Source organism: Mytilus edulis, chromosome 9 (assembly GCF_963676685.1).
Source record: "Mytilus edulis chromosome 9, xbMytEdul2.2, whole genome shotgun sequence".
Lineage (NCBI taxonomy): Eukaryota > Metazoa > Mollusca > Bivalvia > Mytilida > Mytilidae > Mytilus > Mytilus edulis.
The window spans coordinates 13,011,985-13,038,460 of NC_092352.1; the positions used below are offsets into that span (position 1 = coordinate 13,011,985).

At 32.0% G+C, this 26,476-nt stretch overlaps 1 protein-coding gene across 2 annotated transcripts; it reads right to left on the reverse strand.

The window, feature by feature from the left end:
• Positions 1–118: 118 nt before the first annotated feature.
• On the reverse strand, positions 119–24,797 carry LOC139489527 (pentatricopeptide repeat-containing protein 1, mitochondrial-like). Of its 2 annotated transcripts, none has more exons than XM_071276026.1 (9): positions 24,698–24,797; positions 11,528–12,217; positions 10,224–10,344; positions 9,550–9,690; positions 8,827–9,144; positions 6,217–6,918; positions 4,757–4,873; positions 1,298–1,480; positions 119–373 (listed from the first exon to the last, which is right to left on the reverse strand). In XM_071276026.1, exons 2-9 carry the CDS (start codon positions 12,205–12,207, stop codon positions 212–214), a joined length of 2,424 nt encoding a protein of 807 aa, XP_071132127.1. In that variant the 5' UTR covers positions 12,208–12,217; positions 24,698–24,797; the 3' UTR covers positions 119–211. The 2 variants fall into 2 exon arrangements, with proteins under 2 accessions (XP_071132127.1, XP_071132125.1); XM_071276024.1 differs by having other exon boundaries at positions 24,629–24,792.
• Positions 24,798–26,476: the final 1,679 nt, after the last annotated feature.

The window sequence follows — 26,476 nt, forward strand, 5'->3', positions numbered from 1 at the left end:
TAAAAGTTCATATGCTGGATATCACAGTCTATGGTCATATTAATGGAATTGCATGATTACTAATAATTCAAACAACTGATCTTAGTGGCATTCAGACATAAAAGATCATAAAAACATCTTATTAAATGATTTATGGGTCTATTTATTTCTAAAATCAGCAGTTCACGGTACATTTAATTTCTTGTGAACTATTGCTAAATTTGAAATGCTTTCATTTTGTTTCTACCATCTTTTTTTCTCTAAAAGAGGTCCAAGGATGTTCAGGTACATCCAAATCCATCCTATGTAGCCATGATTGGTAGAACTTTTTAAAATCTTCATAATTAGAATCAAACCTCTTATACTCCTCAGTATTAAATTCTTTGGCCTTTTCCTAAAATAGACATTAAGAAGTCTTTATGTTAAATCAATTTGATTTGTATAGATACATCTGTAAGTCTGAGAAAACATGATTACATATTAGCTTTTTATTGGTTTTGAACTAGGTTTTAGTAACTGTGAGTATACTGTCAGATAGGTATTTTGTACTTCTAGTTTTTGTGGCAGTTGTTTTTCGTGCTTTTCATCTTTCTGACGAGTCCAGCCCTTTTTAACTGATTTTAAGTGTGTTTATATATGTTGATCTGTTACACCACTCTCACATGTTAGGAGAGTGTTGAGCTTTCCCAAACATGTTTTTAAAGTGCCTGCCTAAAGTCAGGTGGCTATAATTCAGTAGTTGTTGTTGATTGCTGTCTATCATTGTTTTTTTTTTCATTTATTGTTTTGTACATAAATCAGGCCAGTGGTTTTCTTGTTTGAATAATATCTACAGTCAGATATCTAAAATTTACAGCAATTTTATAGAACAGTTACAGTAGGTATACTGCTCATAGTAACAGTGAAACCAACCAAAGTGTGAAATCAAAATTGATCACTGAATTGTTGCAAGAGTTCAAGGTCAGATGACTCCTGTGAGACAGACATGTAATTGATAACCTTATACAATGTATTCATTCTTCATAAAAAATAAAGTTGACCCATAACTTATAGTAAATTTATAACTGACCATGAAAAACTTCATATTGAATTAGAAATACATTGCACCCAAAAAATATGGTCAAGGTCAACTGCTATATATCAGGGAAAAAAACCCATCAGCATTCATAAACAAAATGTGATTTGCATACCTATTATCTTCTTAATTATTTGAAAAGATATACTGTTTACACCATTACTACAGCAGAATCCAAATTAGGATACATATATGTCCTGCATTCTACCACTTTTCAGCTTCAGGTAAAACAAATAATCAAACCTTTTCTAATATCTTATTTCTGGCCTTCTTTAGCTGAATTTCTATTGTCTGTAAGATTTTGGTATTTGGTTTCAATCCCTCCATTTCCATTTCTTTCAATAAAACCTTTTTATAATAAAAATTTAGATGACTTCTACGTATAAGTGCTCCAAAAACTGTTATATTTGGAGTAATTCCAGCATCCTGTAAGAAATAGAAATCAAGTTTAAGAAATCACAATAACATAGATTAAAAGTAATTTGTTTGTAAGAAGAATCTGACATGGAAAGTATAAATTGGGTAGAATACTATGAGATACACATTATTACAAATAATTTTTCATATCATCCCAAGACTGTCATTTAGTTTATTCCATGGATGATATTTGGACAGATATGAAAATCAATGTGTTATAATATTTTGTCATATATTTCCAATAAGTGTAACGAATACAGGGTTCACCTTTAGGGATGTTCCATTATAACAGACATGGTTTCTAGGGAAGGCATTTTAAAAATGAGGTAACCACCTAAAGAAGGCAAACTTTCCATTATGCAAAAGAATAGACAACACTAACCCATAGTTAAGGAGGAAGTGCCTTCCCTGGGTCCCATATACATGCAAAAAGAAGATGTGGTATGATTGACAATGAGCATGATGAGACAACTCTCTGCAAGAAAACAAATGACACAGAAATTAACAAATTTAGGTCTCTGTACGGCCTTCAACAATAAACAAATTATGTATGATTTTATTGAACAGCCTTTATTTAAGAAATAATTCCTTCATGTCATGCTCTATGCTCATTTTAACATGGGTAGGCATTATATTTGTCGATATTTTACACTGAGAGTTAGCGAGGTGTAAAATGTGGTCAAATATAATGCCTATCGATGTTAAAATGAGCATAGAGCATGACATGAAGGAATTATTTTGATTCTAATAGGACAAATATAGTATTTTTATAGGTCGAAGCGTACGAAATTACCGTAAAAATGTTTGGCTGTTCCCGTTTCCTCCTGTGCATTGCATTTCATATTTGATAAGTTTAAAAACTACGAGCATGGTTAATATATGTTGTTTCATAAAAAAATACAATAAAAGTTTATGTTAGCTGCCTAAATGTATATATTTTAAAGGATAACGATAGAAAATAACGTTAATATAAACAGTAAGTTTGTGCGCATGTGTCAAACATATTTTGTGCTCATTAGAACACAGCTTTGTTTACAAAGCGTAATAAGGACGTCATATCAGAATGGTAATTTGATTTAAAGGACTTGTTTTAGATTCTGTACCATTTCAAATCTGCCAAATGATTATACATGTACTAGTGAAATAAAATGAAAAAGCTACTTATGGGTCATGGACATATTGTGATGTCATAAACTTGGCCTCTATGGATAGAAGTCCTGACAAAAGTATTAGAACACAATCAGAAACGCATAGTGCTGAAATAAATCTTTGTGTGTAAAGCTGACGTTTGGCAATCAACAATTAATGTAAAAGAACAATTTTTATTTCCAAATTTTGAAAATATTTTTGCAGAACCCTGAAATCTGTTCAAACCTCAAACCCTGTTATAACTGATCTGAACTTAGCCCTTCTATGATGACATACATTGAATAGCCTAAGGAAACTCAAGTTATCAAACCTAAATGACTTTCAAATCTGTATAAAATATTAAGCCCAGGATAGGTTTGGTTAAAAGAGGTTTCACTGTAAGCTTGTAAATCAAATATATATATAGTAGTCCTTATCATACTTTTTATACAACCGCAAAAATTGAAAAAATTTTGGTTGTATATTGGTATCACGTTGGCGTTGTCCGAAGTTATTTGGTTTTCGCAATCTAACTTTAGTAAAAGTAAATAGAAACCTATGAAATTTAAACACAAGGTTTATGAACATGAAAGGAAGGTTGGGATTGATTTTGGGTGTTTTGGTCCAAACAGTTTAGGAATTAGGGGTAAAAAAAGGTCCAAATAAGCATTTTTCTTGGTTTTCGCACAATAACTTAAGTATAAGTAAACAGAAATCTATTAAATTTTATCTTAATAAAGGTCTATGACCACAAAAGGAAGGTTGGGATTGATTTTGGGAGTTTTAGTCCCAACAGTTTAGGAATTAGGGGCCAAAAACAGGTCCCAAATAAGCATTTTTCTTGGTTTTTGCACAATAACTTAATAGTAATCTATGAAATTTTAACCCAAGGTTTATGACCACAAAAGGAAGGTTTGGATTGATTTTGGGAGTTTTGGTCCAACGAATTAGGGGCCTAAAGGGTCCAAAATTAAACTTTGTTTCATTTCATCAAAAAATGAATCATTGGGGTTCTTTGATATATATGCCAAATCTAACCGTGTATTCAGATTCTTAATTTTTGGTCCTGTTTTCAAATTGGTCTACATTAAGGTCAAAAGGGTCCAAAATTAAACTTAGCTTGATTTTAACAAAAATTGAATTCTTTGGGTTCTTTGATATGCTGAATCTAAACATGTACTTAGATTTTGGATTATGGGCCCAGTTTTCAAGTTGGTCCAAATCGGGGTCCAAAATTATTATATTTAGTATTGTGCAATAGCAAGAAATTTTCAATTGCACAGTATTCCACCATAGCAAGAAATCTTCAATTGCACAGTATTGTGCAATAGCAAGAAATTTTCAATTGCACAGTATTGCGCAATAGCAAGAAATTTTCAATTGCACAGTATTGCGCAATAGCAAGAAATCTTCAATTGCACAGTATTGTGCAATAGCAAGAAATCTTCAATTGCACAGTATTGCGCAATAGCAAGAAATATCTTATTGCACAATATTGCGTAATACGAGAAATTTTCAATTGCACAGTTTTGCGCAATAGCAAGAAATATTCAATTGCACAGTATTGTCCTGTTTTCAAATTGGTCTACATTAAGGTCCAAAGGGTCAAAAATTAAACATGTTTAGTTTCAACAAAAATTGAATATATGGGGTTCTTCAATATGCTGAATCTAACCATGTATTTAGATTTTTAATATTTGGGCCCAGTTATCAAATTGGTCCACATTGAGGTCTAAAGGGTCTAAAATTGAACATTATTTGATTTCATCAAAAATTGAATTCTTGGGGTTCTATGATATGCTGAATCTAACCATGTATTTAGAATTTGGATATTGGACCATAATAGGTAAATGTTCAATTTAAAATTTTTAAGTTTTTAAGTTTAAGTTCTTAGACCACATTCATTCTGTGTCAGAAACCTATGTTGAGTCAACTATTTAATCACAATCCAAATTCAGAGCTGTATCAAGCTTAAATGATGTGTCCATACTTGCCCCAACTGTTCAGGGTACGACCTCTGCAGTTGTATAAAGCTGCGCCCTGTGGAGCATCTGGCTTATATCTTCAATGATAACGATGCCAGACTCATAGATGTTAATAGTGAATATAAATCAAAGTTACAATTTCAATATAATTAATCCAAAAAGTAAAACAAACCCGTATATTTTGTAGTAGTTCATTACCATCCTTCAAGGTCACACAGGTCATGGCCAGTACACTGTATGTTCTCATGTTTGGAACAAGTTTATAAGATGCTATCACCTGTAGGACTTCCTGGAATAATATAAATGTTATTATACATAGCTGAGAATTTATTGTGATGTGGGATACTGTTTATAAGATATGTAGTTAAATATTCTGATCTTATTCACAGAACAACTGGTGAATAGTTGTCTCATTCGCAATCATACCAGATCTCCCTACTTTCATAAAATGAGATCAGTATACAATTTATATATATTTAAACTCGGTTTGGTGAACCAACGCCTGTGTGAACAGTGGCGGATGCAGGAATTTTCGAAAGGGGGGGTGCTAGCCCAGGGCAAAGGGGGGGTTGCAAAACTGCAAAACATATGTCCCGATTCAAATGCATTGATCGGCCAAAATAAAGGGGTGGGGGGTGCGCACCCCCGGAACCTATGTTGAGTCAACTATTTAATCACAATCCTGGATCCGCCACTGGTGAATCATTTGGATAGAGTCCCTGAAGTAAATACCTTGGTATGCAGTATAATTTATATAAGAATATAAAAATAAGTAGATGTAGTATGATTGTCAATGAGACAAATATCCACCAAAGTTTTAATGAAAAGAATGTTAGTCATTATAGGCAACAGTTTTGGCCTTCAATAATAATAAATAAAAAAAAACATGCTGTATAGCTGCCTATAAAAGTCCCTGACATTGAAAATATGAAACAATTCAAGTGAGAAAAAAACTGCCTAATTTATAACAAAACAATTTACAAAAAGAATGTGTCCCCAGTACACGGATGCCCTACCCACACTATCATTTTCTATGTTCAGTGGACCGTGAAAATGGGATAAAATCTCTAATTTGGCATTTAAATTAGAAAGATCATATCATAAGGAACATGTTTACTAAGTTTCAAGTTGATTGGACTTCAACTTCATCAAAAACTACCTGGACCAAAAACTTTAACCTGAAGTGGGACAAACGGACGGACAGAAGAACAAACGAACGGATGCACAGACCAGAAAACATAATGCCCATAAATGGGGCATAAAAAACAAATATGAGACATGTGAACTAAGGACAACCGCTGAAAAAATGTGTATATAAAATTGAAGTTAAATTATTGAAGTTATCTTAACCTACTAGTAAGTCAAAAATTTATGTTATTCTATAAAGTTTTGTTAAAATGCAGTTGGATTACTTTCACATTTGTGTATAACTTGCATCCCCCTTTATTCACAACTATGAATTAAGTTTCATGTAAACATAGTACTAGGGAGAGTTACGTTAATTAGCTATGTTTAAAATGGGATAAAATGTCTACTTGCTTTCTAACTTTCATATTGTTTTCAAATTTTTCATACCTTGTAACTAATAATGAATAAAAAACTATTACATTTACAACATAAACATTAAAATACCTTTGCTGTTGAATACTTCATAGATTTACATCTCTTGTACATTAAATTTGTAAGGAGATCTATATCTGGTTTGACTCCTTTATTTTTCATAAAATCGAGCATTGTCTGTTCTTCCTCTGGACTGATGAGCGCTAACATTTGATCGAATGTTTCCACATTTGGCGTAACATTGTATTTTTCCATATCGGTTAGATATCCCATCATCCTACCAACCATGGCAAACCTGTCACATGGTGTTGATAGATCACTTACTGAGATAATATGGGAAAAATCTTCATTTGGTTTCAAAACATTTGGTAATTTTACTGATGGAACTTTTTCATTTAATGCGGATACTTCAACAATATCCAATGAATTTTTACTCTCTTGATTAGTCATTTGAAATGTCTCTGGACTTTCAGTTAGCTGTAAATTAAAGCTACAGCTTTCTGATTTCGGAAAAGTGTTGTCTAGTTTATTTCCTTTCAGGTCTGTCCTTTCTGTAGATGGAAGGGACAAGATGTCTCTTTTGTGTAAAAATTCTTCAGTTTTTCCTGACTTCTCTCCCTTTAATAGTTTTAATGTTGCTGCAGGATTTATCGGTGATAGCAACATCTTAGTCAGTTTAGGATCGCTGATCTCACAGTCTTTTATCACACGTAACATCAAGTTGTATAACTTAAGATCAGGCTGCACACGTTTTATCAACATCCATCTCCAAATCTACAAAAAACATTTAAAATAGAAATTTTGAAACCTTTACACACAATAAGAAATTTCAACAATGTTTATTCTGAAATTAATATAACTACATGTATTAAAATGTTGAAATAATCTAACCAGATGCTCCACAGGGCCGCAGAGGATGAACCCTGAACAGTTGGGACAAGTATGGACACAACACTCAAGCTTGATACAGCTCTGAAATTGGATTGTGATTAAATAGTTGACATAGCATAGGTTTCTGAAACAGAATGAATGTGGTCTAATGAACTTAAAAAAATCAAATTTACCTATTATGGTGCAATATCCAAAATCTAAATACATGGCCATGGATTGATTCAGCATATCAAAGAATCCCAAGAATTCCATTTTTGATGAAATCAAACAAAGTTTAATTTTTGCCCCTTTTGATCTCAATACATACCAATTTGATAACAGGGCCCAAAATCAAAAATCTAAATACATGGTAAGATTTAGCAAACCAAAGAACCCCATATATTCAATTATTTTTAAATCAAACAAAGTTAAATTTTGGACCCCAATTTGGAACAACTTGAAAACTGGGCCCATAATCAAAAATCTAAATATATATGTTCAGATTCAGCATGTCAATGAACCTCCAGAATTCAATTTTTGTTAAAATCAAAAGTTTTATTTTGGACCCTTTGTTTAAACATGTTTATTTATAGTGGATTGGGAAACAAGTTTTGCAACTTATATTAATCCCTTTCCACTCTGCGGGTGCGAGAGCTGCCTTGTAGCGGCATTAGCCTGCACTTTTTTCGAAATCTACAAGGGTGTCTTTAACGTGCAAGAGAAATGGCTCTCTCTTAACACGGGTCAGCCGTTTATCGTCCCCTTCAGACGGACTATCATCGTTTCCTCGAGACCATACTCGCAAATGGTGTCAAGGGAGAGCCGAAAATTCAGTTCCAGAAATTTTCATCCCAGACGGGAATCGAACCAGGAACCTTTGTGTTAGTAGTCCGATGCACTAACCACTACACCACGGCTCTCTTTTGGACCATAATGTAGACTAATCTAAAAACGGGATCCACGATTAAAAATCTGAATACACGGTTAGATTCGGCATATCAAAGAACCTCAATAATTCAATTTTTTGGACCCTTTGAACCTCATGTGGACCAATTTAGAAACAGGGACAAAATTCCAAAAAATTAATGCATGGTTAGATTCAGCATATTTAAAAACTCCAAGAATTCAAGAATAAAACCCCATTGAAATTGGTCAAGAAATAAGCAATTTATACAAAGTATTTGAAAAGTATAGTTTTTGGCCCCTAATTCCTAAACAGTTTGGGCCATAACCCCCAAAATCAATCCCGACCTTCCTTTTTTGGAATGTGGTACGATTTCAGAAAGATCCATACACTTACACACAAGTTATTGTCTCAAAACTAGGAAAATATTTATTTTGACCCCTTTTGGGCCCCTTGTTCCTATACTGTTGGAACCAAAAACCCCACAATCAATCTCAACCTTCCTTTAGTGGTTATAAACCTTATGTTATAATTTTATTGATTTCTTTTTACTTATACTAAAGCTATTATCCGAACCATCCGACTTCGGACGATGCTGACGACGACGCTAACAACGTGATACCAATATACGACCAAAAAATGTTTAATTTTTGCAGTCGTATAAAAACCACTTCCCTGTCCTACTATCACTTCATCATACTAATTCTAAATTACATTTGGAAAGATTTTATAATTGGAATCATATAGATACTGCAAACCAACTTATATTTTCTGGTACTTTTTGGGGGGTTCAGCCTATGAGTCACAATTAGTATAAGCCATATGGATATTTTTCTTGCGGTGAAACTTGCAAAATTTGATGTTTTACAGTATAACCCAAGATGCCATTATAATTTTTCGCATCTTACCTGTACTGCATACCAGAAGCCAGCTTTTTTATCAGCTATAGCTGCCATCAGCAAATGGCTAAAGCCTTTCGGAGATATTTTCTCTATGCTTGTTAATTTATCAGCCAAGAGGAAAGCTGTCCTAGCATCACCACAGAAAGCAAATGCTTTGATCATAGAGTGGTATGTGACTGTGTTAGGTGTGATGTCTTTAATAGCCATGTCTTGTAAGAGGACACTGGCTCTCTGTAAACCATCCTCAGGCCATGGAGAGTTAGCACAGGCATTAAATAGAGCAGAGTAGATGTAATCATTTGGTACAATCCCTAGCTTTTTCATCTGAAAAGTAAAACAAAAAATCTAAAATTATACCCTTCACATGTACATTAAAAAAGGTAAAAACCCATTCTAATATCAAAGTTTAGGTGATAATGTTCGATTTCAATCTCAATGTCACTGAATAAAAGCACCAGGGTATAAAGGCAGCAACCTACTACTCTTACACAGTGGCTCACTTCCAGTTATCCTAAAGAAATAGTGGGTTTTCCTTAATAAAATGAACCAGAAGGGTAATTTTTAAATATTTTTTTGAAATTTATACTGTTAGGAGTGTAGCACCATGTTGTAAATACATGATGGCACGATACAACTAAAAAATGTTTGAGATAGTACAGTTTAATAATGTTTCTTTTTCCCATTTTTATGTTGTTGTTTACAAATAATATAACTTAAAATTCAGAATACCTGGTTAAAGACTTGAAAAGCTTTCTTTGTATACCCAGCTTTGGCAAGCACCGACAAAAGCTGAGACATAACAAAGTTGTTTGGCATTACTCTATCATGTTCCAACATCCAAACATCAAGAACTCTAATAGCTTCTTTAACCTGAAAATAAGATTGTTATATCACATTTCTACATCACACTATCCCACTATTACAGAATCTGATCCTTATGAAATAAAGATAATAGACTATTTATTCCAAGAGGAACAAATACTATGGTATTGTTTATAACAAAATTGCCAGGGGAAATATGTTAGGCAGAAAAAAATACATGTTGACAATAAAATATTTATTGCAGATATATACATATGATATCAGTTTAATAAAATTCTGTCAAAAATTGTACACATGATCATGAGAGCACTAACAATACAATTGTCCATAAATTAAATATTTTCAAGGGGCATAACTCTTTTGAAAATTGTTGATCGAAACTGATTTTTAATTTGTTCGAGGCAATGCTGATATAAACCTATGATATAACTTTTATAAAAATCTTGTAAGAATTATACCTGTAAGAGCGCTCACAAGACCAGACACACTGACACCTGGTATATCTATGCCCCCTGCAAAGCTTTGTGCGGCAGACAACAAATTCAGTACCAGTAAATACACTAAGCAGATTTTAAATTTACCTTTCCCTGTTTTCCATATTCCTCTATTTTCCTCCCATACCAATTTGGATCATTACGTCTGCCTTTACTAGTTAATCTAATATGAGGTTTCATGTCTTTCTCGTCAAATGGTTCATCAAATCTGTTGTAAGATATATAAAAAAAAAATAACCTAAATCATTAGTTTGAAATACAAAAATTATATTTGTCATTTATTAACCCATGTGAATTTGTCCAGGTCAATTAAAAAACAAAATATATTTAGACGAAAACACATGTTTCTCCTCCAAGCCTTATTTGAGGTATATTTTACTTTATCGGTCGTCCCACTGTCTACATCACTCTGTTCAGCTCTTAATATTATTCCGTATCATGTCTTTGTGACGTCAACTTCGACCTTAATAACTTTGACCCGGACATATCAGCGACGTCATAATGCTTGAACCGACGTTAATAACTTGGACCCGAACTTATCAAGTCATCTTTTGTGTGCTGGTGAAACAAAGAAAACACTTCTGAAACACGTAAATATAGCCCGATAAATCAATTATCAGATTATCTGCATATTGATATTGTAAAATATCAGCTGCTTGACATTATATGAAGGCTTTTTGATCTCGTTCGCTACGCTCACTCGACAAAAAGCTTCATATTATGTCTCGCAGCTGATATTTTACGATATCAACATGCAGATAACCTGATAATCGGTACGTATTGAGAGAATAAGAACAGCAAGACACTCAAATTCAGAATATCATGTAAAAAATAACATATAAATGGTGTAGACTTGCAAATTACATTACATGTACTTAGCAATTTCATCTTGAGTTTAAAGTTAAATTTCATACAATTGTTTGTCAGGCATGACAGCATTCAACACAATTGTATTAGGGAAATTAAAGGAATACACCTACTATAAAGTCTATGACAAAAGTTAACAAAGTTCTGGCCCATACAATATAAGTATGCATCAAACAATAAATCAGTTCTGGCCTGGACTCTTTTACCTTCAAATGCTGCTAGCATTCTTTGATAGTGACAGTCCATTATTGTGTGCTTGAACTTGTTTCTTTTGAATTATTATATATATTAGCATTATAAAGTAACATGACTTTTCTGAATTTTATGGTATTCTTTGCTTTGCACATTTAATAATTTCACCAATCAAGATTAAAGTCATGAGGATTAAGTTCTAAACAAACGAGTCTTATCACATGATTAAGTGTCAATTCTTGTTCATGTGCATGTACAACATGCATGTAGCTATAGCATGAAACTAAGGTGGTGATATACTTCAGATTTAATGGAACTTCATATTAACTTACATATCTTGTTTACTTTCTTCAACTTCATTACTTAAGGTACCAAATGTATTTCTCCATTTTGCATCTTTTTTGCTGAAACTTATTCTGTTTTCAGTTTCGGAATTGGAAGGGTACTGTCTACTTTGTCTCTGTTTGGTAACTTTATCAAATTGCCTATCGCTTGTATCAATATTCCATCTTTTCTTTTGACCATTGGTTTGACTTTGATCTCTTTCAACATGTAAATTATCATAATCATAACTCTTTATTTTTCCTCCTGCCAAGGTTCCAAACTGGTCTTCAATATGCAAGTTCTTTACTGATTCCACCAATTGTTTATCATCTTCAATGCAATCCTCTGACAAGATTCTATTATGTAATCTATATTTTCCTTTTCCCTTATGACTGAAGTTGTTGGTTCCTCTGGACATGTGTTTAAAATCAAAACTTCCAATGTTATTTTCATCTTTTAAATGTGTTACAGACCGTGAAAGTCTTTGGTTGCATTCAGTGTCCTCCTTTGATAAAACTTTACTTTTATGTATATGAATACTTCTCTGGTTCCCAAGTGTAAAACAAACAAATCTAAAATCAGGTTTGATAACACATTGAAAATTTCTTCTGAAATATGACAGCTGCCTGTAAGTTAGTGTTTTTGTAAACATACATGTATGAATAAATGTTGTTTGTAGATAAGACATGATGGTATTTCTGAAAATAAAACAAAATAAAAATACATTAACATTAGGTTATAGTATAGACATGATCATGATGATAGACAAACTTGTACATATGCATAAAGAAATTTATTTCATTATGAAAATCATCTGAAATTCTAAGTTGAACTTGAGGCTATAAAGAACCTGTGTCACTCACCTTAACACTTATGTGCTTATTCAACAAAGGACACATTCAGACAAGAATAAAATTCATGACAAAAATCTCTGTTGATCTTGTATGCTGATCATTTAGTCTGTTTAGTTTTTTCCCTGAATTCTTTAGTTTTTGAAACAACAAAGGAAGTGAAAAGTGTAAAACAAATCCTTTAAATTTAAAGAAAATCACTCCTACAAAGATGACAGTGAGTCTACTACCTTTATCAACGCCAAAAAAACTGTTACAAATTATCACGATTGTAAATCATTGTAAATCTGGATCTTTTAAGAATAATTTAAGTCAATTATAAAACTGTTCTTTACCAAGAGGCTGTCAGGTTGACAGCAAACCAGATTTTCCTGTATAAACATTTTTGTATGATAAATTTGCAAATCTGGATCCCACACAAGTAAAACAAATAAATGAATTTGAGTAGGGTTCAGAAATGGAAAGATAAAATAAAAAAACCAATGTAAGTACATGTATCACTTTTAACTACTTATGGTTCATCATCATGATCATAACCTTTGAACAAATATGGCTGTATTTACACCACAAATTTCACTCCGAGTTTAGATATACCTGTGCACTGGGAAAAGTTTCAGAGCATTGGTGGATCTAGTTATTTTGTTTCAGAATTTCAAAAAGTTAACTGGATTTTGTTTTTCATTTTATTTTCATTCCTGGCTGCAGAAGGTGCTTATAGATAATAAGAGCTGGAAAAAGGTTTGAGAATCTCCCCTCATTTAATATGTTTAATAAATGTCATGAATAGTAGGTTTATTATTTATTTACTGGGTATGTATTTCTGTCTTTGGTGTTCTTGCATTTATTTTTGCTGTATTACCATCATGTACATGATGAAGTGTTGTCATTTTAGTGGTATAGTTAACATTACCCTAAAGCCTGGGTGTTTGGCTAGCAGCAAAATGAGGTTCAACCCACCATTTTTCTTAAAATGTCCTTTACCAAGTAAGTATTATCGCAGTTGTCATCTAATACATGTAGTAGATGACAAATATATGCAAGAACACCAAAGACAGAAATACATACCCAGTAAATAAATAAGTATCACTTTTAACTACTTATGGTTCATCATCATGATCATAACCTTTGAACAAATATGGCTGTATTTACACCACAAATTTCACACCGAGTACAGATATACCTGTGCACTGGGAAAAGTTTCAGAGCATGGGTGGATCTAGTTATTTTGTTTCAGAATTTCAAAAAGTTAACTGGATTAGTTTGTTTCTATGTAAGTTGCATTGATGTTTGTTTTATTGTTGCACTTCAGTGTTCTGTTGTTTTGTTGTTTTCCTCTTATAGTTGATGTGTCCCTCGGTTTTAGTTTGTACCTGATTTGTTTTCTCTCAATCGATGTATGACTTTTGAACAGTGGTATACATTACTACTATTGCCTTTATATATTGATTTAAATGGACAATAGTTGGACTCTGCAAACAACAGGTGATTTAAACTGTGTAAATAAGTTGACTGTATCAAATGAAACTCATATGTTACTTTCTTTTGCTATCTTCTGCAAACTCAAAAAAAATGCACATCAAACATGTAAAAATTCAGGTAATTTTTTTTATTGCCTGTATTAAGCTGAATATATCGATGTCTAGCTGTCCTTAAAACTTTCTTATATGTATCGTTTGTGTGTACTCATAGTAAATTTTGAGCTTGCGTTAATTATAACAAGGCCATATTTTTTAAATTCTTGTAAAAACTTGTGAAAGTCTACAATGCAACAACATTAAATGCTAAAATCTTGAAATCGACTTTGCAATGTACAAGCTTTTGTTTTGATATTAAAGGGTGTTTTAACTACCTTGACTGCCCATGAAAGTCTTACATGGTCTTTTTTCTATCCATGGTAATTAATATATATGGATAGTTGACTTTCATGTAGCTTCCAATAGATAGAAACAAGTGCATATGTTGCAATGACTAACAGTACAACTGTCAAAACAGTGACATCAGATCAATAGATATAAGAAGAAGTAGTATGAGTGCCAATGACACACCTCTCCATCCCAGTCACAGTTTGTAAAAGAAAACCATTATACATGCAGGTCAAAGTACGGCCTTCAACACAGAGCCTTAGATCACACAAAACAGCAAGCTATATAGGGCCCTAAAAATTATTATTCTAACTCAATTCAAACAACATGCAGTATATAACCAGATGCTCCGCAGGGCGCAGCTTTATACGACCGCAGAGGTTGAACCCTGAACGGTTGGGGCAAGTATGGACACAACATTCAAGCTGGATTCAGCTCTAAATTTGGATTGTGATTAAATAGTTGACACAGCATAGGTTTCTGACACAGAATGAATGTGGTCTAATGAACTTAAAAAATAATGTTTGCCTTTGAGCAATTCACTATGCTGTTGAATATTAATCCTCTCAAAAAAATGTTTGAAGAAATTTTCTTTTTATTTATGAAATCTGAAATGAAAAAAATTGACCCTCCAATTTATTTTTCACATCCCCCTTTCCCTTATTTCAAAACTGATCTCAATTCAAATTTCTAATGAAGTTTGCAACAATAACTACTCATTTAAATACATCATAAAATATTAAAATGTAAAAAAAGTGCTTGTTATCACTGAATGGTAAAGATTGTTTTAATCTATCAGTTGGTAGTAAAAGTGAATATACATTGTATATTGTATAAAACAATGATTTAAGTTGATTCAACTACTATTCTGGACAAAGAAAGATAACTCCAATTGAAATCCAATTGGAATTTCTTGCTATTGCACAATATTGTGCAATTAGATATTTCTTGCTATTGTGGAATACTGTGCAATTGAAAATATTTGCTATTGCACAATACTGTGCAATTGAAGATTTCTTGCTATTGCACAATACTGTGCAATTGAAGATTTCTTGCTATTGCTGAATACTGTGCAATTGAAAATTTCTTGCTATTGCACAATACTTAATATAATAATTTTGGATCCTGATTTGGACCAACTTGAAAACTGGGCCCATAATCAAAAATCTAAGTACATGTTTAGATTCAGCATATCACAGAGGCCCAATAATTCAATTTTTGTTAAAATCAAACTTAGTTTAATTTTGGACCCTTTGGACGTTAATGTAAACCAATTTGAAAACGGGACCAAAAATTAAGAATCTACATACACAGTTAGATTTGGCATATCAAAGAACCCCAATTATTCAATTTTTGATGAAATCAAACTAAGTTTAATTTTGGACCCCGATTTGGACCAACTTGAAAACTGGGCCAATAATAAAAAATCTAAGTACATTTTTAGATTCAGCATATCAAAGAACCCCAAGGATTCAATTTTTGTTAAAATCAAACTAAGTTTAATTTTGGACCCTTTGGACCTTAATGTAGACCAATTTGAAAACGGGACCAAAAATTAAGAATCTACATACACAGTTAGATTTGGCATATCAAAGAACCCCAATTATTCAATTTTTGATGAAATCAAACAAAGTTTAATTTTTGACCCCGATTTGGACCAACTTGAAAACTGGGCCAATAATAAAAAATCTAAGTACATTTTTAGATTCAGCATATCAAAGAACCCCACGGATTCAATTTTTGTTAAAATCAAACTAAGTTTAATTTTGGACCCTTTGGACCTTAATGTAGACCAATTTGAAAACGGGACCAAAAATTAAGAATCTACATACACAGTTAGATTCGGCATATCAAAGAACCCCAATTATTCAATTTTTGATAAAATCAAACAAAGTTTAAATCTGGACCCTTTGGGCCCTTTATTCCTAAACTGTTGAGACCAAAACTCCCAAAATCAATACCAACCTTCCTTTTATGGTCATAAACCTTGTGTTTAAATTTCATAGATTTCTATTTACTTATACTAAAGTTATGGTGTGAAAACCAAAAAAAAAAAAGGACCACGGGCCCGCGATGTATAATTTTCTGCCGCGGTGGTATCGTTCTTGCCGCGATGTATAATTTTTTTCCGTGGTGCTAAAAGTTTTCGGTAAAAAAATCGTATTAAAATCGGTAAAGTTTCAGATGACTTCAACTTTACATCAAAATTGACCAGTTCTAACCAGTTTAATCCAGTATTGACAAGATGATTGTTTACACCACGTGATCGATTTACCTGTTGAGGTTATTAAACTTGATGATTGGATTTAATCGATGTACATGATTCTTTTGTGTTTTAATTAATTAAGAGATCATAATTTAAATAACAGACTTGTGAGGGACAAGCAGACATTTGTTAATGAACCCTATTACGCCAGTCTCAAGTCAAAATAATTTGCCTTTTATGAATTAATTGTGGAGTTACTTCCCCTGATTTTGCTAATTACAAATAAATGCTCCTCACAAATAATTTCTCATTGCAAATAAAAATAAAGTACAAATTGAATGCAAAATTATATTAGAATGTTACATTAAGGATGAAAACATTCTTAGAACATACCAACAAAAATGTTTTGCAAATTATTTTTGAGAATCATACCATTATTGATGCACAGACATATTATAATAAATGGGTAATTTATACATTGTTAAAATATTGACTGTAACAGGTCTAAAAAAGCCTACAGCCACAACTCTAATTCATTCCCACGCAGGACTAAAGCTAGGGATGAACCTTGTGAATAGAAAACTCTTTTTTATAAAGTACTCTCCATGTCTGTAACAAAGTATTAATCATAAAAACAAATTTGTTGTTGTCTAAAAGAATCAGATCTAAAACTATGGAAAATAGCTTTTAATTTACTGAAGGTTCTGTATCAAAAATCTTGTTCAAAGTTCATTGTTATGGGGAATGTGTAGTGTAACTACAAGTATCGGGACAAAATGGCTTGATCAAAATATAAGAAGTGACTTTAGCTTAAAGACTAATTGTGCTTTCTTTTATTTATTCTTCAAAGATATTAAAGTATACAAACTGTTTATTAATTTACTTTTTCTACCAATAATTTTCTGACCCAAAGTCCTACAACACAGTTCCACAGTAAACAAAACAAAGACAAACAGGTAATGACAAAAAGTAACAAGAAAAAAAATAAGCGACGCAAAGCGACACAAAATACTGTAAAATTCATTTCGTCACGCGTTACCCTGGTGCTATCCAAAAATCCTGGGGAGAACACTGAAATGCTTATTTGGGTTCCTTTTTGGCCCCTTATTCCTAAACTGTTGGGACCTAAACTCCCAAAATCAATACCAACCTTCCTTTTGTGGTCATAAACCTTGTGTTTAAATTTCATTGATTTCTATTTACTTAAACTAAAGTTATTGTGCGAAAACCAAGAATAATTCTTATTTGGGCCCTTTTTTGGCCCCTAATTCCTAAACTGTTGGAACCAAAACTCCCAAAATCAATCCCAACCTTTCTTTTGTGGTCATAAACCTTATGTCAAAATTTCATAGATTTCTATTTACTTAAACTAAAGTTATAGTGCGAAAACCAAGAAAATGCTTATTTGGGCCCTTTTTGGCCCCTAATTCCTAAAATGTTGGGACTAAAACTCCCAAAATCAATCCCAACCTTCCTTTTGTGGTCATAAACCTTGTGTTAAAATTTCATAAATTTCTATTCACTTTTACTAAAGTTAGAGTGCGAAAACTAAAAGTATTCGGACGACGACGACGACAACGACGCCAACGCCAACGTGATAGCAATATACGACGAAAAATTTTTCAAATTTTGCGGTCGTATAAAAAGCGAGAAACAAGAACACTTATGAACCATATCAACAAACAACAACCACTGAACATCACAATCCTGACACGAACAATAACTTCATAGATTTATAGCTCGTTAAGGTATATTCATGGTATACACCCATCTTGGATTGCAGTACAAAATCGGTCTAGTTTTATGCAACAAAATCTGCAAATTTTGAAACAGATCTGCAATTTAAAGTCATAAGAAACGAGTGACCGGTGAAAAAAATATAGTTCTTCCAATTCTCGAACCAATGCATACAAACATCATAAACTTAGTCTTCTGTGCACGAATTTATCAATTTTTTCGTGTAAATTTCGTATAATCGTCAATTTTTTTTTCAATTGGTCAGTGTTGTTGTGAAAATATGGCAGGTAATTAAAGTTTGTGTTTTGAAGCCGAAGTTTAAGGATTGTCACCTGTTTGTCAACAATCGACAAAAAATCAACAAAAAGCACGGAAATTGAGCATGTGTTTAACATGTAAATACAGCTAATAGTTTATTTTAAGGACATCCATGCGTATTGTGATCATCGGATTTTTACTACATGCCAGATGGGTCACACTGAGGTCACTTTGCATACGGAAAATATGTCGGGGGAAGCAATTAAAATAAAGTAAACTTCTTCTAAGTACATGAAGTATGAATAAATACTCTAGTTCAGGGAAGCAATGCGCATGTGCAAGATCGATCGTGATTTTGCGTTATCGACTAATTAGATACGAGATTTGATAAACTGGGGGCATTATCAGTTTATTGATTTACCAGATCGGCATCGTTATTACTGTAGTCATATGCATAATTTATTTTCACATGCTAATATAGATACATTACAATGAAAATCTAAGTATCTTTCAAAACCAAATACTACTTTATATCGTTTATAAATACAAAGTTTGTTACATTCTTCTAAAGCTGAAGATTCCACTGACATATTAAAACAGACTATTTTGACCGTTATGTTAATTAATCTTAATTACAAAAGGAACGGTTAGATATATGTCACCTGACTTTGAATGTTACCGTCACGCAAAAATGGACAGATTCATGCTGTGATGTTCACTTAGCAGATCGTCTGTATATTACCATATCTGAGGAACTGATCTTAGGTCATAAAAATAAAAGTCAATCAACACCTAGGCCATATGGTATCATAAAGTTTTACCATAAACTATTAATCTCACCAGGCGACAGTTAGAGACAATTTATATACCCTTAATAATCGTAATCATGTTCTGACAGTTAGGTACCATTAAAATATATGTTCAAAATGCTAGCCCTGATCACTGGTATTAAAGAGATAATCGTAACTGCAATTACGATTATCCCAATATGGCGACGGTAGATATAGGTAAAATCTTTACACTCATTTTTCTTAATTGTAGCATGTTTTTGTCAATAGTTACTCAGCTGCAAGGTTTATCTATACCATTTCATCATATTTGAATCGTAACGGTGCACTGGAATTGTCTAAGCGCTTTGAAAATAGCCGTTGAAAAATTCGGGATGATAATCGTAACTCGGAAAAAAGATAATCGTAATTATGGTATTTAAAAATAAAAAAGATAATCGTAACTGGAAACTGTTTTATTGATATTGACACTAAAAACGTATATCTGATAGCATATTATGAAATTATGGCGATGAATTATTTACGAAACGTCCCAACATCTTATGACATTTCTTTTTATGCATATATAATTAATTGTTCTTATGAAAACAGCTACATACTAGTATATTATAAAATTGGAAGGGTGAACAAGCTTCAAGAAATTTGGAAATGGGAAAACACGAACTTTGTTAATATACAGAAATTTATTAAACTAGGTATGCCACAAAATATGTGAATGAGCGATGGAAATTATGATACATGACAATAATTGTCAGGCGACACGCATGTGTCACCTTACATCAGATTTCTGATGAAGACAGTAAACAAAAAATAATTTATCCTGAAGTAAATAGTAAATATAGTTAATATTGTTTAAATTATTTTATTGTAGGTGGTTATATGTGCTATTTCTGCCCCCGGGAAGCCACTGCTGATTTAATTCTAGAACATACCCTATTATGCCATAACGAAGTAGGAAAGACATTTAGTATTCGTCAAAAACCGTTTGACGAGAAATTAGTGGCTACAGTTTTCATGTCACTTCGATCATTTTTCATGGATGATATCACAACTTAAAAGTTATGATGAACAAGGGATAACTTTGAAAAGTGTTTTACAGTGTCATTTCTTTTATAGCTGACTATGCGGTATGGGCTTTGTTCATTGTTGAAGACCGTACGGTGACCTATATTTGTTAATTTCTGAGTCATGTTGGTCTCTTGTGGATAGTTGTCTCATTGGCAAACATACCACATCTTTTTATTCATATTAGCTACTTCATGACTGTCACTGAAATTTCAGTATCTCAGATATAAACTATAAACAACACAAATTCAATTTTGAATTATGATAATATGACATCCTTAAAACATTTAATGCTATATAAGACTAGAGAATGTTTGGCCCTAAATGGGATTCTTTGTGTATTAGGAAATTAAGTAACGTGGAGTTCATTGACAAACATGGATTTGTGTTCTTTTATAGTTTGGCCAAAAGCCCGAAAATCAAAAAATAAAATTGATGTAGCTTTAAATTTTCTTACAAGAAATACTTATTCAAAGAATGACTGCAAAGATGAGAATAAAATAACGCATATTCCGCAAAATTAGAAACAAACTTATTAAAAATTCATAAATACTCGGTATATGAAAAGTATGCTGCATACATAGGCATGGAAGATATTGTAGAGAAAATATTGAAGGTACTAAACAAGGAACATTTTTTGTATTTGCATACTTGCCATATAATTAGTACTTTTCTATTAAATGAAAACATAAATTAGCCTTTCCTAATTTTCATGCATTTTTCTGAAGCACAAAATATTTGTTTTAAAATGTATAAAAATCTTTGTAATTAAACCAGTTCCGACTGTGATAATCTACATGTTTGGCCCTTTGATGTAATTTATCAATATACATATTTGTGTTTTTTTTCGTCTGTCAAATGCTTCATAAGACTATAGGTAAGGCTAATAAAAACAAAAAATAAAAGTAACAATAAACAAAAGTAACAATAAACAAAAGTAACAAAAAACAAAAGTGACAATAAACAATAGTAACAATAAACTGGTAACTATTCTAGATCCTTTACCATCCACACTGTTTAACGAACCGTCATAAAATACATGGGAATTTGATCAAAACATTTGAATTTAATTTTTAAAATCATATATCAGTATAAAATAGAAAAAAGTGAATCCAAAGGAAAAATATGGACGGCTGAATTTATTGATAAGAACTAAATCATCAGCGTATAACAGATATGATATATCATTATCATTTAACTTGGGTGGTTCACATGTTGAGTCAAAAATAGATGGTAAATCATTAATATATAAAGAAAATAATGTAGGGCTTAAAATACACCCTTGTTTGACCCCAACTGAGGAATTAAAAAAATCAGTCATACCTTCCGAGATCTTTACCAAGTACAAAACCTCTTTATACATATCTTTCATTATACTAAAAAAAGGGACCATCTATGTTGTAATAAGACAATTTGTAAAAGAGGGCATCTCTATTAATAGTATCAAATGCCTTCCTGAAATCAATGAAACAGGCATATATCTTTTTTGACATATGAAAATGTGGTATACGTGACTTTCATTTTGAGCAATGAATTGAAAGGATTGCACTTTTGGAATATGGGATATAGCTAATCCATCCTTTTTTTCATCAATTAGAGATATATAGGTAAATTTATCCTAGATATTAACCTGTAAGTTTCTTCATTTATTTTTATATGCGTTAATGTCATCGTTTAACTGGGCATTTACATTTTTAACACACAAAATACCATTGAAATGCTGAAAGACACATTTATTATGTTTCAGTTACTATTATCATATAAAGAAAATTACGATTATCAAAGAAGAAAAATACCATAGAGTTACGATTATCATCCCGAATTTTTCAACGGCTATTTTCACAGCTCTTAGACAATTCCAGTGCACCGTTACGATTCAAATATGATGTAATGGTATAGATAAACCTTGCAGCTGAGTAACTATTGACAAAAACATGCTACATTTAAGAAAAACGAGTGTAAAGATTTTACCTATATCTACCGTCGCCATATTGGGATAATCGTAATTGCAGTTACTATTATCTCTTTAATACCAGTGCTGATTGCATGCGTGTATTTACATAAATGTTTTGTGCTTAATTCAAATGCATCGGATATTGACAATTTTTGAAAGGAGGGGGAGATGGGTCGTTCAGCATTTTATTTTGATATATTGTGAAGCATACATAATATTGTATACAGAACATCTAGTTAATTCCAATATTAATTACATACTTTTAATGCACAGTAATGTCGTAAATTTATCTTTGTGTCAGAAAATTCACGTTAGTAGGTAGAAAAATGATACTAAATGCGATTTTTTTTGTTATACTACAATTACTATAGAAAAAAGACCCCCCCCCCCCCCTTAGACAAAAAGAAAACAATTATTGTCGTCTTGTCGAAAGCAAGGAGGTCTTTAAGATCTATGAGTGAAATAGCTGCCTACTTGGATCTTTTGACAAACATCCTTCTTTTTGACAAGTTTCGCGAAAGCGATGCTGGGTCCCGTCGTCAGCATTCACGCCGACTAATTCAGCATTTAGGTTCAGTCTGTGGTTAAAGTTTTGTTTTACATCAAAATCGTTGTCAAACATAATAGAATTTTGGGAAATTGGGAGCTTCTTTCTGTCCAAAATACAGTATCCAGGGCAAAATTTTGCAAATATTTATTTTCATTCTTCCGTAGTTTACTACTAGATGGACTTCGTTTTTCATGAACAGTTAATTTCATGTTTTCTCTGAAGTAAAGGTTTTCGTGCAGTCGTCAATAACCGTTTTGTTTAATCGTCCAGTTGCAAGTGAAATGCATATTCATGCAGGTCAAGATCATGATACTGATATATGAATGTTGAAACTATTTTGTTCTACATTGCGCTGGACTTTCACTCGTGTGTTCAAAATGCAACAGTCAGAGTAAAGACATTTATATATCTTATAAGTGGGTGCGGCTTTTTTGCTAAGATTTTAATTCCATATGACGATCTGTATAGCTGTTTGATTTTATGGGAACTTTATATTTTTATTATGGTTTGAACAAGGAACGTATATACTGTACCAAGGTTTAACGGTCAGATTATTTATACAATATTGAAAACATAACATTTATGAAGCCATGATGTTTATTTTTTATTGAATACATCGCATAATATCATTCATTACGACTATGTGTTATGACCAGCAAAAACTTTTCAAAAAGCTCCGTCTTACATGACAATCATATGGTTTAGATTGTTTATCTATATTCTCCCGAAAAAAGGCTAAAGAGAATATATTATGTAGTGTCACCATTGTATGCTATACTCTTTTGGCAATTAATGCCATTACGCCAGCATGTTTCTGGAAATTATTCTCAATCAACAAAAAATTATATTTCTGCACATAAACTTCAAAGTTCTTAACAGCTTCCAGGGACTTGAAGGACCTCGTTCCTTCTTTATCAAACATTTCGTTTTGGCTTTTTGCAAGCAGTAATTTCAATTTTCTTTTCCAATTTTCTCCCGTAATTTTTAAACACTATGTCCCGAAATTTTTCAAAATATTACTTATTTTACTTTATTACACATAAACATAAACAAACAAAAAACAGATGACACTCAACGACTTCACAGGTAAACGGGAAAGCGACAGGCGTCCTAATAAACGCCTATTAAACACCGAATATTGATGTGTACCATATATGACTTTGCCCCCAGTTCAACCAAATCTCGTATATTCTCGCATGAGTTTTAATTAAACGCTTGACCCACTCAGAATTTTAGGTCGCGAACAAGCTTTCCCTGAACTACTGTATTAAAGAATTTTCTTCAGAAAAAAGTATATATGTACATAAGTTTTATAATGAAAACTATCCATTGAGTTTCAAAAAAACATATGCATTATTTTTTTTGATTTGAGGTTTCTTATGACTTTAATGTTTATTTATATAAAGAAAACTTGGTGATTAATTGTATTAATCCAAAAATTTAAACAAATATTAAATTTAGAATTTAAAGAATCATTTTGTTCAAAAAAAGCCATTTAAGGGGAGATAACTTGTATAGTAAAAAATATATATGGACCGAAAGGGAAATTTAAAATTTTTACTTGTAGCAAGAAAACAAGTCAGTGACACCATTTTTTATTTTTATTTTCTTAAAGCATACATCTTTGCTCACAATTTATTTCAAAAATTCTATCTCTGACATAAAAAATTTTTAAGCACACAAATGTGTTTTTCATGACAATCTAACCAAATCTATACAATTTTCAACGACTCATAGCTTGGAAAATAGCACGGTGACCCATACTTTTTATTATATGGTTGAAAAAAGCAAAGAAAATTCTATGGACAAACATATATATATATATACTTATGATCTACCTTTAATGGTGTTGTTTTTCTAATTCGTGCCTTGGGCTAAATATGATATTGTACTTGGCAATCGTTTACCTCTACTTAACGTAGTACACAACATGTATTACACTGTATGCAAAGAACACATTTTTCATGCTTTGTGATTTGGCTCAATGTAAGTAATGGGGAATAACATAAGCATATAGTGGTTAAATATGTATGCTCTGTATAAGCCTCCTTTCTTAAGAGCACCACATTAAGTTATGTGTAAGGGAGGGCATTTTTTTCTACTGTATTGGCAAATCGTAATGGGATTCTTATAAGAATAAATAGTTAAACGGGGTTAAATAAAAGGCACTGGTTACGGTTACATTGAAATGTAACAATAATAAAAATATTATTGTTACATTGGAGACTAAATGCCGGAATGCATGGTTGGGTAAGGACCGGTTTAATTACGAATGTAACAATAATTATTGAGGCTACGGTTACATTGCGTTATTGTTACATGAAAAAAGCAATGAACGCTGGGACTAGTAATATGTACTAAATAATAAAAGTTGAGGACATTTATTACAAAAATTTATAACATACAATTTATTTACTGTAATTTTTTATTTACAATGACAATTTCTACAAATCCGGTAAGACACATTTTTGATGAACGAAATTACGTCCTCCACGGATACGTGTACATACAGAATTTCTTAGTATTTAAGTTACAGTTAGCAAACTTTGCTTATGATTATCAATTTGCGTCAAGTTATAAAGCTGTATGAAATGTATGTCTTGGCAGATATTGTTTCAGTTTCGTTTAAAACCAGTCCCAAAATTTATTTATTTCACCATAAACAAAATTGGTCCAAAGTATAATGACAGTAACAAGAGTAGGTGTGCAGTTAAATACTTTAAAAAAGTGAAACCATTTAACTATATTTTTCGCCTTTGACTGTCACACTCCTAATCTTGAGTAGTATCTTTAAGAACATCAAAACCATTAATACGTAGTAAAACTATTCAAGTTGTACACCATTTGTTGAATAATAATATTTTATTATTTATCAGTATTAAATTACAAGTATTGTTTAGTACATATGAAAGAATGAAGCAATACAACTATAGAAAATTTAAGTTTAATCAATCCAGCGTACATTGCTGTTTTTCGTGTAACAATAACGTAATGTAACCGTAGCCTCAGTAATTATTGTTACATTTGTAATTAATCGGTTCCTCACCCAACTTTGCATTCCGACAATTAGTCTCCGATGTGTTACATTTCCATGTAACCGTAGCCAGTGCCTAAATAAATGTGCAAATTGTTCAACAAGTCATGAATTTTATAATGCCCCAGAAATCAAAAGATTCCGCGTGGTAAAATATCAACTTTACACAAATGGGGTTAATATTATGTGATCACTTGGCCGTTTAAATAGTGATTATTTGATTACCAGAGACAACATCAAATCCAGTTAAGTTTCGGATTAATTGATAATCTAGGACTGCATTTGTGTACTTATCCGCGTATTCTACCTCCTTAAACAGACTATGTAATAATGCATTTCCATAATATGTTAAAAACTGTGAGCTTTGTAATATTTGTGCTGTTTGTTCTTCGTTAGGGCCTCAAGGTAGATTAGCGAAAGCTAATTGAGTCAACCTTTTTAAATAAAGTTATTACTTACATACTTACTTACTAATATTTATTTTTTTCCAATATAATCACATCAATTACTTTTCTAAAAGGGGTACTAGTAGCTGTCAAATTCATGTTCACTAATTTAACTCAAGTTTTAACAATATAAAACTTTTATCCAAAGTATAAAAAGTCTAAAATAAACAATTTACAGGACATTGGCTCGAGAATATGTAACTTCG

Bases quoted from the DNA above. Each gene is read 5' to 3' on its own strand.
- LOC139489527 (XM_071276026.1), bottom strand. From the start codon at position 12,207: ATGTCTTATCTACAAACAACATTTATTCATACATGTATGTTTACAAAA. The intron at 9,145-9,549 runs GTATTCTGAATT...TTTACTTTTCAG, and splicing joins CTTTTCAAGTCTTTAACCAG to ATGAAAAAGCTAGGGATTGT. The intron at 6,919-8,826 runs GTAAGATGCGAA...TGTTTTTTGTAG, and splicing joins GCTTCTGGTATGCAGTACAG to ATTTGGAGATGGATGTTGAT.